This window comes from Otolemur garnettii, unplaced genomic scaffold (genome assembly GCF_000181295.1).
Source record: "Otolemur garnettii isolate 467f Iridium unplaced genomic scaffold, OtoGar3 scaffold00138, whole genome shotgun sequence".
Classification (NCBI taxonomy): Eukaryota; Metazoa; Chordata; class Mammalia; order Primates; family Galagidae; genus Otolemur; species Otolemur garnettii.
Window position 1 is genome coordinate 5,252,946 of NW_003852533.1, and position 12,766 is coordinate 5,265,711.

Genomic DNA, 12,766 nt, shown 5'->3' on the forward strand with positions numbered 1-12,766 from the left:
TTAGCTTGTCTTTCCCTGACATTAATGATTCTAAGCACTTTTTCTGGTTGTTGTCATCCTGTACAGTTTCTTTGGTGACACGTCTGGCAAACCTTTTGCACATTTTAAAATCAGAATTTCTACCTTATTATTGAGTTGTATGCATTGATTATATATTATGAATATAAGTTCTTTGAATATTGTGCAAATATTTCCTCATTTTAAGCCTCGGTTGAATTATCAAAAGTTTTCCCAGTCAATAAACATTTTCTTTTAAACTAATTCTAGACTGTGATGTATCTTAAATGTTAATAACTATATTGAATATATTAATAACAAAACCCTAACACTTGTTAGGAATTGATGCAAAATTTCTGTTGCTTTCTTCATGAAATACAAAATGGGCTTACTTCAATCTATTTTCTTAAGTCATACAGAAAAGTTTGCATTTTCAAAAACAATGTAAATACAGCAAAAACTCTAATCAGCAACTTTTTTCAGAATGAATACTTTTACTTCACCTATTAATAGTAGTAATGGTGGACTGATATCATTGCATAGAGTGTCCACTGCTGAAAGAATCTCAGTACCATATTAAATTTATTTTCATATAAAATTATTAATTTTTCAGCTTCATTTTGTCCTAATTTATTCTGTTTAGTATGATTTTTCTTTAATTATTCTTTAACACTTTTTTTAAAAGCTAAAACTTGCACCTGGCAGTAACCATAATATCTTTTCTTTTTTTTCCGCAAAAGACCCAAAGGTTTAATGAATGGCATAACAAATCAAGGACAGGATATCTGAATTGAAAAATTCAGCACCATTGAGGTTGGATTTCAGACTTTTCTCTCTCATTTTTGTTAAAAGCCACACCTGTTATTCTTTGTGGATTCCTATGGAATACAAATTGCAAACTTTAAAACTTTTTCCCAAACATTATTTCATAGACTTTTTAAAACAAATTACTTTACAGTTCTTGTTCTTTTAATTGTTGGGAAATCACTGAGGGTACAAAGAACACTGCTTGCATTTATTAGGTGAAGTCACTCTTATAATTGTGTCCTGCCCCCAAGAGGTGTGTCATACACCGTGACACCTCCACCTCTTTCCCTTCTCTCCACTCCCCCATTCTCCCACCCCCGCCCAACCATATACTAGAATTGCATATACTGGAGTCTTGCTTTTCCATTCTTGTGATGTTTTACTAAGAAGAATGTGTTTCAACTCCATCCAGGTTAATACAAAAGCTGTAAACTCACCATCTTTTTTAGTGGCTAAATTGTATTCCATGGTATACTTACACTATAGCTTAATATTCCTGAATTGGTGGGCATTCCACCTTTTTGGATGGAAGTTTGGAGAATCCTCAAAGAACTCAAACTAGACCTTCCATTTGATCCTGCAATCCCATTCCTGGGCATCTATCCAGAAAAAAAAAAAAATCATTTTATCACAAGGACATTTGCAGTAGACTGTTTATTGCAGCTCAATTTATAATTGCCAAATTGTGGAAGCAGAATACCTCTTTAAGCAATAGATAAGGCATCATCAGTATAAAATCTATACTTAAAGCAAACTGCAGCATTTACTGAATTCTAGCACTTTCTTCTGAATTCTTCCGTCAAAACTGTTAGCCAGATTTACATTTATAAAGTTATATTTTTAGCTGTCTGAAAATCTTGGACAGTGCATTTACCAATTCATATCAGAAAATGTTAGGATCTTTAAATGCCAAATGATGGTTAATACCATAATAAAAATAAAAGGTAAGAATAAAATGGTAGATAGCACAAAGGAAGTACTTCTGTGACATAAATAATCTTTCACATTTCTCTACTATGCTGCAAATGTATTTTCTAACTCTGAAAGAAATAAAATTCTTTCATAGAATAACAATTAAGTTTGATTAAGAGTGGCACTAAAAATTAATCAAGAGCTTCTCCCAGTGGTTTAGAAGAGTAGACCATGAGAAAAACTCTAATTGTTGTGTTGTCTCCCATCAAGTGGAAATAAATCTCCTTGAAATTAGTCTTATATAGCATTTACTTCCTTCTGTATCTAAATTGAAGTCACTATTGATAAACAATCCACAACTGGAAGCATTTTGTGTCTGTTTGAAACACAAATCAGAATTGCCCTTTTCCTGCCCTATCAAAATAGCAACTTTGACATTCAACAAAGACTTAAATTATATTTCAGAAATTAACAACCATTTGAATATAGCTCTATTTTCTTTATTTCCCTTAACTCAATATATGACAAATGTAGGACCTGTAGAAACAGTTTTCCTAATAGTAGAACAGCCCATATTTACTTGGCAGAAAGCCGGGGTTTTTTTTGTTTGTTTTGTTTTATTGAGACAGAGTCTCACTTTGTCTCCCTAGGTAGTGCTGTGGCGTCACAGCAACCTCAAACTCTTGGGCTCAAGCGATTCTCTTGCCCCAGCCTGCCTAGTAGCTGCGACTACAGGAACCAGCCACAATGCCAGGCTATTTTTTTGTTGTTGTTGTTACAGCAGTTCTAAACCTGTGGGTAGCAACCTCTTTGGGGGTCAAATGACCCTTTCACAGGGGTTGCCTAAATACATCCTGCATATCAGATATTTACATGATGATTCATAACAGTTGCAAAATTAGTTATGAAGTAGCAACGATAATAATTTTATGGTTGGGGGGTCACCACAAACATGAGGAACTGTATTAGAGGGTTGCAGCATTAGGAAGGTTGAAAACCAGTTTTAGTAGCTCCTGCTTTGAACCCACCAGCCCTGGTGCATGGGGCCAGCACCCTAACCACTGAGCCAGGTGCCCAGACCATTTTTCAAATTTTTATCAAGACTCTCTTTCTCTCTGTCCTCCATTCCACACTCAATTACGAAAAATATCACCGCAGAACAACGGTTTCCAAATTACATCTCATGGTCACGGTACTCGTTTCTCCACACAGTAACAATACAACTTTAAATTCTACGTTCAAAATGTGTCAAACAGCTACCTACCACTTGTTATTCCTCTTATATGTTAGCATATTAAGTTCTGAGACATTCTACTATTAGGAAAACTGTTTTCTAAACTTTTTAACACAACTTTCCCCAACAGCATCTCCCCACCAAATACCTCAAAATCCTTGAGTTCCTATTAACTTTTTAAGGAACTAGTGTTCTTAGTTCACAGTTTGGGAAAAGCTGCAGTAGATCCTTGTTCTAACAATAAGGGAGATGGATGAAACACACATAAAGCCCTACAGTTAGTTTTCTCCTCAAAGTTCTTATTTCCATCTTCATATTAAAACTGCTTTAGTGAAAATGCAGTTTTTAGCTCCATTTACTTTCATTTTTGTTGTGTAAGGGTCTCCCAGAAAAGCGATGTCACAGTGAGTAAGCATGCTTATTGAAATTGTGTTTTAAATAAGGTGACCATCTGCTCACTCAGGTAAAATGGCAAGCTTCTTTATTTGCAGTTCACTTATATAGGGAATTTTGTACATACAGCAATGACCTCATTGATCCAATTAAACATCATGTGACATCTGATAATCCACTCAACATAACCCTTTCATCATAACCCAATCTTAATGGAGAACATGTTGTTAGCCATTACTTCTTTGTTCCTATCTGATGAAGCCTGAGGCTATTGAGGAACAAGGTAGATTGAATACCTGTCCTTGCTGGCCTTGCTATTTAGAGGATGTTTCATTGCTCTCTCTCAAATGGTTTTTTTGGCCAGAGGTATATATGCCTTTCGCTTATACATTTTATATTCCTAGTCTCTAGGAGGGGTGACCCTTAACAAGTTGTTTAACCTTTGTGCCTTTTCATATTTAAGATTTGTTCCGAGGATTATTATTATATACAAAGACTTGGAGTCAGATCTTTGAACGACTCAAACTTTTAGTAGGAGCAGTTTCTATATTAGAACAGTGACAGGTCAGAAAGAAAATGTTAAGGATAACAGAAGGCTAATGATTGCTAAAACACTTAGACTTTATTCTTTAACAGTGGGCCACTGAATCTTTTAAATGGGTTAAGTAGCACCAAAAAGCAATGCTTTGAACAACCTGGCTGAGTAGAACTACTTGGGAATAGGGCCAAATAAAAGACTGAAAGAATAGCTTTTATTAGACACTTATTTGGACTTTGCAAATGTATAAGAAACATTAGTTGTAAATATTATCGTTATTATAACTATGTTCTAGGCTGTGTGCCGAGCACTTTATATGGGCTCTTATTCAACTCTTTTAACAACCCTAAGACATGCTGTGATGATCATTTTAACCCTAGAAGAAATAAGTTGAGAGAGAATAAAATGAATTGCCTAAGACAGCTAGTAAGTGGCATTAGATATGATTTATATTTAAGTTACGTGACTCCAAATAGGATAGTTGGAAGCTGGTAAATAAAAGGATTTACGACATAAAAAGACACATTAGGATTTGGTGTCTGATTGAACACAGGCTAAAAGAAAGGATTACTGCTGTTTGAGGTTTCCAGTGTTGAGGTCCAGACAAAAAAAGATAACCTGCTTGTCTGTGGCTGTGTGTATTTCACATTAAATATTGTAAAAAGGTTGTTCTCAGAAAAAGGATGTTAATCGTGGCTGCAGGGCTCAAGCACAGGCTGATGAGGCCCTAGTGACTGCAGACTTGGGTAAAACAAAGAAAGGGATGAGGGATTGGGGGGGGGGAGAAAAATATACATTATCTAAACCGTATGTGTTAAAAGGTACAGGGTAGACAAGAGCGGAGGGGAAATGTGGACACACACTGGGAGGCTGAAGCACATTTCATCTGTTACCTTCTATTGTTTGATAAATGTACTAAGAACGCTAAAGAGAGATTGGGTAGATCTGATTGAATTTCTTGGAAGTAGGGAGCTATTTAAAGTTTGTTTTTTGTAACAAGAATACCAGAATTTGACTGAATTTTCCTGGTCTATTCAATGAACTCTTTTCATTTCGAAAGACCTGCCAGCCAGTCCCAGCCCCCACGCACTTCAAACCCTGACACGCTTCTAGGAACTGACCCCCAGCTAACAAAATGTATGTAAAGGCACCGAAATATTGAGCAAATAAAAAATCTGGACAGTAAAACAGATGCCTCGGTCTCTCGCTTTACGCCTGCGCACATTTGCGGGACACCTAGAGCGCACGGTGGGGATACCTACAACGCACGTCTGGGGGACCGGTAAAGCGCACGGTGACCAGGCGCCTACAACGTATGGTGCGGAATGCCTACAACGCACGCCTGGCGGGGGTGCCAAGGCTGCGACGCTGCCCACGGGGTCTCCTCGCTGTTCGGAAGGAAGTACTCGGCCCCTATCCAGGGACTCAGGCGCCTCGAGGGCAGCCAGGGCAGGCTAAGACAACGCTGCCGCCAGCCCCGCCAGGGCCGCAGTGCGCGCGGGAAGCAAGGACCGTCAGATCCAGGTGCCGGCGACGTGGAGCCTCCGCCCGGCGCGACCCGCGGCCTATCGCACCCGGCAGCGCCGCGCCCGGGCCGGACTCGGAGTTGGAAGTGTTCACGTGGCTTCATTACACCAGACCATGTAGGCCGCGCGTCCTACAAGTGCCCCTTGATAATTATTTTGTGGGCCCCCGGGATAACCCGTTAAACGTCATTAGTCCCAGGCCTTACACTTCTCAAGCCTGTAAACGTCGCCTAACGCCACAGACGAAAACACAAGGTACTTTCAGAATAAGGCCCAGCGGTCCCACTCGCCTCTTCCTTTAACCGTCGCTTTGAAGTATCGCGAGAACAGCCCCTTTGGGGCGTTGTCCTGCGTCCTGGACGAAGGGTCACGTGAAGACTGACACAGAACTCAGCCAACGGGATTTCTCATTAGCTTTCCTCACTGCAGCGTGCGTGGGGAGGCCTCCATGAACTCTGACCTCAGCTTTCCGTAGCGTCCTGCGTCTGCTGCCTCCGCCCCCGGAGCGAAGAGGCGGGTTTTGGCCTCTGGCCTCGGGAGAGTGTGGAGGGAGCGCGGCGAGACGGTGGTGAGTGGACGTGTTAGCTTCCCCGGAGACGCCTGCCGCGCGCCCCGCCGCCCATGAGCTCGCATCCCGGCGAGCAGCGCTGTCTTTAGGCCGCCCCGTAGCCTCTGCTTCCCCCGGGACAGGCCCACGCCTCGCCGGGGAGGAGGCGGCCGGTCGAGGCGCCTCCCTTGTCAGCGTCGGCGTCGCTCTGCGACCCTGGAAGCGGGAGCCGCGCGAGCGGGAGGAGGGGCTCCAGCAGCTGCGGCGGCCGCGGGCTGCAGCTCCGGCGGCGCCAGCGGGCGGGATCGAGGCCGTCAACATGGCGAGCGCCTCGTACCACATTTCCAATTTGCTGGAAAAGATGACATCCAGCGACAAGGACTTCAGGTGAGGCCGAAACCCGACCCTCACCCCACCTAGGGTGCTCCACCCGCAGCCCTGGCCCCGCGCAGGCCTCGCCTCACCGCTTCAGCCTCCCGGCCCCTGGTCCCCGGTCCCCTGTTCCTCCGCCCCGACCCGCAGGCCCTGCCTCCGCCCGCCCCCTGGTCTGGGCCGTTGCGGCCGCGGCCTCCAGGCCTCCCTGCGCCTCCGACCTTCCGCGTCGCGTTCCCTGCCCACCGGGACGAGCCTCTCACGAAGCAGGTAGCGCAAAGGGGCGAAATCACTCGTCGCGGAGGGAGCTGCGGGCCTGGCGCTAGGCCGCCGCCGGGAGATCAAGGGCCGCCTCCTTCCTGCAGGTGTGCGTGGGCCTGGCCTTGTTCAACTGGAATGAGCAACTTCTTTTGAGCTTTTTGCTGGTTGGATTATTTACTCTGTTCGGATTATTCCTCTTCGTGAAGGTGGGCAGAAGAGGGAGGGGAGCCAGGATGGAGGAAACTTGGCCGGTGGGGTTTTCCCGCCAGCACCTGTCAGTTTCCCTTGCCAATAAATCCACGCAGGACTCGGGGTTTCCGTCTCATATCCTTATGTCCAAAATCACTGCCAAAGGGATGATTAGCCTAAAACATAGCAAATGGATCTTCTTGAAGGAGTTTTCGAATAAGGAGCGGGTGAATATGCTGCTTAATTATAGCAGTTTTGTTTTAGGAGACTTGTGCTGTTTATTTCAGATTCTTACAAAATGTATATTGAAAATACGTTATATTTTCACAGATTATTTTGGTTTCTCTTTTTTTTTTTGCACATTGTAGTAATTGTTACATTCCTTCCTGCCTCCCCTCCCTTCACGAAGTTCTTTATCTGAAGAAAAGATTATTTCTTCAGTATTTTAAGTTTTGTTATTCAGTGCCTTAATGATTGTAATTTGTGCGCATTTTCAAGGAAAGAGCAAAAAAAGTTTCACAGTTAAAATGGTAGTTAAGGGGTTTATGTTTGTTTTTTTTATATGAACAATATGTTTTAGCAACTGAAATTATGTCCAGCCTTTATCAGGAAGAAGTTTCTAGATTTGTGAAAGGATGACCATGACAAAAGTACTGCTCGTGTTCCTAATTAAATTGATGTGCTGGCATAATGAAATGGTCAGTGAAGTACTTTTGTGACTTTGAAACCCCTCTTTTTTTAAGTTAGGAACCTTTTAAGTGTTGTATTTGAAACCCAGTTTCGCTAATGCTAAAGATTTTAGTGTTGTGACATTTTGGAAGTGATACATGTTTGTGTTGGGTATCTTGGAATGTCAGATTTGTATAGTTCCAGGACCAAAATCAGGATTATTGGAGGAAATAAAAATTTTGTGTTGTTTTACGGATTAGAATCAGTTTGATTCCTTTTGGAACTTTGTTAGCTCCAAGTCATTGAAATGTAAATAAATGTTTGAGTGGAATTTATGTATAACTTTCTGATGTATGAAAGGTGTTTATATATGATTCCCTCCTCCTCCTTTCAGTTTGGCTCATCCTGCAAATTTCATTCTGATTGTATTCAATTTCAGTCTAAAGGTAGCACTTTGTCTATAATAAAAAATATTTTGTTCAATTAGATTCATGTGTGGGTAATATGTTTAGAAAGATTAGAGAAGTCATACCATGTTTGAAGCTGCCTTTCTTGAATTTGTTGGAAAGATAATATATACTTGCCTTGATTTTAAGAAAATAAATAATGCTCTGATGCTAAAATATAGTCATTGCTGAATTTGATTAAAGATCACCTGCCAGTTTGAGATGCAGTGATTCCAGTGTTGCTTGGGGAATTGGTGTCATATTGGTATATTTTCTAATAGTTGAATGCTACAGAACATTGTTATGTTTAGGAACAATAGTGACTTCTAATTTGTCATCATTAGGTATTTTTATTAATTCTGTTTTAAAGATTTTGTAATACACTGTAACCATTTAGTTAAAGACAAGTCTTTGGAAGTAAAGCCCTCTATATATGTATTAAGTATAAACAGACATTTAAGGATTAATGAGTATTTTGAAGATTTTTCTGCATACTTTTCAGCACAGACATTTAGTACATTTGTTCTTCAAAAAATGATGCTTTGTTCTCATTAGAAATGTATTTATTTTGGTGTAAATACCAGGATTAGTAGCTGCATGTTTTAAAATGCAGCAAGAACTTGAGATACCAGAGGGGTCTTGAGCACGAGGTTAATATTATGGAATGTCCAATATGTGCAAAGCCCTCTGTCCTTTACTAAGGAGGGGGAAGAAAACAGTGCCATCAGAATGAAAAAAAAAAATTGTTCTCATGGTGGGATCCAAAGGGGATTTGACCTAGTCACAAAATCTAAGTTGTAGATGTGTGTGATTCTTTCCTTGTGAATTTATGAGATCTTGGGCAAGGTACTTAATTTGAAAGTACATTTTCATTTCAGAGAACCTTGGGCACGGGCAATTATAGAAGGTCACTGAAAAGTCTCTTACTTGAATATATCCTCAAACTATGGCCCACCTAGGACATTTATCCAGTTTGCTGGGTGTTTTTGCCACCGCTGCCTGGACTGCTTAGCAGCCGACTCGTCCTGGGGCCTGCAGTCCAACCCTCCAGTCCAGCCCTCCAATGGTCTGAGGGACAGTGAACTGGCCCCCTGTTTAAAAAGTTTGAGGACCCCTAATCTACATAGACCGTTACTATGGAGAAACTAAAAAATGTGTACAGGCTTCACATTTTTGAAATTTTAGCATTTTAAAAGAATCCTTTCGTAGGACATAAAGCATAGGCTCGATTTATTGAAAAATTGTTCTAGTATTCTACATTATTTGAAAGTGAGATACTAAGATAGAAAGACATGAGGAAGCAGCCACACATAAGAAATGTCAAGACTAGGAACCCTTTGAAAAAGAAAGGAGGCATTTGTGTATCCAAATACCAAGGATAGTGTCTGTCATCTATCAGCCTTGGTTTAGTGAAAATTTATTTCTAAAGTAACAAATGCTAACTCAAACTTTTAGAAGGAACCTAAACAACATTCTTTGGAACAATACCTTAGAACAGGGCTTCTCATCACTTCTTCCTCAAAAGAAAAAGTTCCTTGAATGTGCTCAGACTTTTTTTCCAGGAAACTTTTATTTCAGTATGCATTAATTACTTCAAGTCCAAAGACTCCTAGGAACGTGTGTTCCATAAAGGAGTAAAGAGTAAAAATAAAGTGATGCAGCCAGTAATAGGTAGGTGTTTGTGTAAATAACAGAGTGAAAGCTGTAATGTGAATGAACCATGTGACTCCTCCACTTAAGCCTATTAATATTGACTAGTCAGTAAGTTGCAGTAACTAATGAAGTTCTTTTATTTTCATTTTCTCACTGTCAATTAAATTAAAATATTCCAAGGAATCAAAGGATAAAGAAAATATCACTTTTGTGTTCATAATAGTTAATACTAATGTTTACTGTGAGCTCGATTTCATTTATTCTTACAATTCTAGTAAATGTGGATAACAGCAATCTGTTAGGATTGAATAAAACTTTGATTTGGAGAAAATAAGTACTTGTAAAAAGTTAGCCATATAGTAGGTCTGGAATTTCTAGGATTTCTTTATCCCCCTCCCCCTCAAAGCATGAACTTTTAACTATCTAGCTATGCCAGGTATCCAGAGTTTTGACGAGGGCACATTAGGCCATGAAAAACCAGGCCTTAGATTTCAGTTCCCTCTAAAATTGGGTTTATGGATTATTTTGTGCTAGAAGATGTTTGTAATAATTACTTGAGAAAGACTACAAAAAGTTCAAGATCTAGTGCTTTCCCTAAGCAAATCTGTATGCTTATTGAATAGTTAAGACAGTACTGTAAAGATAAATAGCCTAGGGCAACGTGTAGTTGTCAGACATCAAGTGGCATAGAAGATTCAAGCCTACAGAGAGATCTGAGCTAGGTCTTGACAGTGAAGTTCTACACAGAAAATGAATACAGGGGTGAAAGCACACTATACCAGACTTCAGTGAGGAGGGAGTAGATGTTCTTGACTGGAGCTGGCTGGGTAATGTGCACAGAACTCATTACCTGTAAGGACCTTGTCTTATTGGAATGAATTTTCTACTCTATCTGGTTCTTGGCCATGTGGGTTCTGAATGGGTGTTTGTTTTAGTAGAACTGAATTTTAGTTCCAATATTAAGAAAGTATATTGGGATTTTAGGGACCTTTAAGAAATCATTTTAAAATTCATTTATTTAAATACTGTTTGATACAGTGATTCACTGCATTGTAAAATGCAGGCAGCTCCCAGCTCAGTAATCGTTTATGCTACCAAGTTTATCTATTTAGGTGTTTTGGATGTTAGAGTTTATTTACTCTTTGAAACTGTTTAAAATGCTGATAAAAATATCAGGCCTGTTAAAGAATCATAAGCTCTCAGAGCTGGAAGGGACCTTAGAGATCTTACCACATAGCTGAAAGTACTGTGTAGGCATTTATAATGTAGCAGGAAATAGTAAGTGAAATTAGCTGGACTACTTGTGCTTAAAGAAAAGCAGGGTTAGTCGGAAGAAAAAGAGTTGTGGAGATTAAAAAGGTGATTTCTGGGTACTTTTTAAATACTGTGCCAATTGATAGTAACTTGATTTTGCTTAGGTGATTGATTATCAGCAATAATTAGGGCTCACTACTGAAGAGGAAGAACCCTCTCTGAGGACACTGGGAAGAAAGATGAGTAAAAATTGGTTTTATTTACATGAATCATATTAAGACCATTCCGAGTTAATTCATAGCTTTCTAAGGAATAAAGGAGAAAATGTGAGATAGTGGTGTGTGTACAAGATCTTGGAAAGGTAACAGGTTTACTAGGTGATGAATTTGGCAGTATCGCTTAGATTTTTATTGAAAGCAAGGGTATATATGAGGGGAGGAGTTGTGCTGAGAGTTACTGTGCTGTGCAGGTTATCGATTTTTACCATTATTTCTGCTTCTTTACATTCTTCACATTAGATTTACTAAAGATAAGTAAGTTCTCCCCTTAATCAGTACAGTGGAATAGGCCACGTATGTAAGTTCACTTTGTGTGTCACTGTTTGCTGGGTACGATTTCTTATGCTGGTACTTCAAAATACTTGTTGAATAAATGAATGAGATGACATTGCCTGCAGTTACATTGACCTGGGAATTCCCTAGCAGCCTGAAATGTAACCATTTATTTTCCACTTTTTCCATCTTAAGGCTTTTATCCTTATGTTGGCCTGTTAAATTTACATCCTCTGAAATTCCCATGCAGAAATCCTTGCTGTCATTTTTTTTTTTTGGCTGGAGCTGGCTGGGTTTGAACCTCCAGCATATGGGGCCGGCGCCCTACTCCTTTGAGACACAGGCACTGCCCTCTTGCTGTCATTCTTGTCCTATCTACCTTCTCTCTTTTAGTGTCATGAAGAGTATTTCTGAAATTAGTTTAGCTGTCTCATCCCTTTCTAATCTACTCTGTTCATTATTAAGTGGTTCTCAACCTCCTAATGCCGTGGCCCTTTAACACAGTTCTCGTGGGTCACGGCGCACAGATTGAGAACCACTGCATTAGAGTTTTCTTTCTAACTATCACAACTGATCAGTGCCTCCCTCACTAATTTCCATTGACTACAAGATAAACTCCAAACTTATTAACTGGTGCCCATCTGGACTCATAGGAACTGTTCTCCCTAAAATCCCTAACAATTTTCTAATGTAACTGATTTAGTGGATATTTTCTTTGTCAATCTATTTGACATTTAAGCACTGTTTACCACTTTTTCCTTGAAATTCTCTTATAAAAGCAGACTGAAACAAATAGAGTTGATTCATTACAGTGAGGGAAAAAACACACTTCATTGGCATCCCTCTGTAACAGGATGTTAAAGGACCCTCTTTGAGTAGTTGTAGAAAGGGTCTAAGGAAGCAGATCTTTTTTGCTTTGGATTGAATGTTGTCAATGCAGAAAATGAGTTGCACTAGACAGTGAGGCCAGTTCTATGATTTGGCTTGTTAATAAGTTTTATAAGAAGAGCAGACACAAGCAGGGGTAAAACTGGAATTGGCAGAGAAGTAGCACTTGCTCACTTAATTGGAAAGAGGGGATGTTTGGTATTTGGTGTTGCTCAGCAACCTTGTCTAAAGTGTGTGTTCTGAGATTGTTTATGTCCAAGCAAAGAGTATGCTTCAGTTGCTAATTATTAGATCAGTTTGTAATGACACTGAGCCTCAAATCAGTTTCTGGACTGCAGGGGCTACTGTGTGTGTGTGTGTTTTATTAGTGCCCACTGTTTGCCAAAAGGGCAGATGAAGTTGGGCTGCAGAACATTTATTTGTAATCATATTTTCACCATGACTGGGATTTTGTTGATTAAGGTCAAAGGAATATCCATTCACCATAGTTTGTATTTAACCGGAGTTAATTTTTTCTCTTGCAGCTAGG

General features: G+C 40.1%; 1 protein-coding gene across 1 annotated transcript in view; it reads left to right on the forward strand.

Annotated features, from left to right (window-relative positions):
- The first annotated feature begins 5,878 nt into the window (after positions 1-5,878).
- The window catches only part of CAND1 (cullin associated and neddylation dissociated 1), a 41,355-nt gene continuing 34,467 nt past the window's right edge, over positions 5,879-12,766 (forward strand). The window contains exon 1 of the mRNA XM_003798538.3: positions 5,879-6,341. Coding sequence (XP_003798586.1) covers positions 6,274-6,341 — 68 coding nt within the window. The 5' untranslated portion in view covers positions 5,879-6,273. The remainder of the gene's footprint in view (positions 6,342-12,766) is intronic.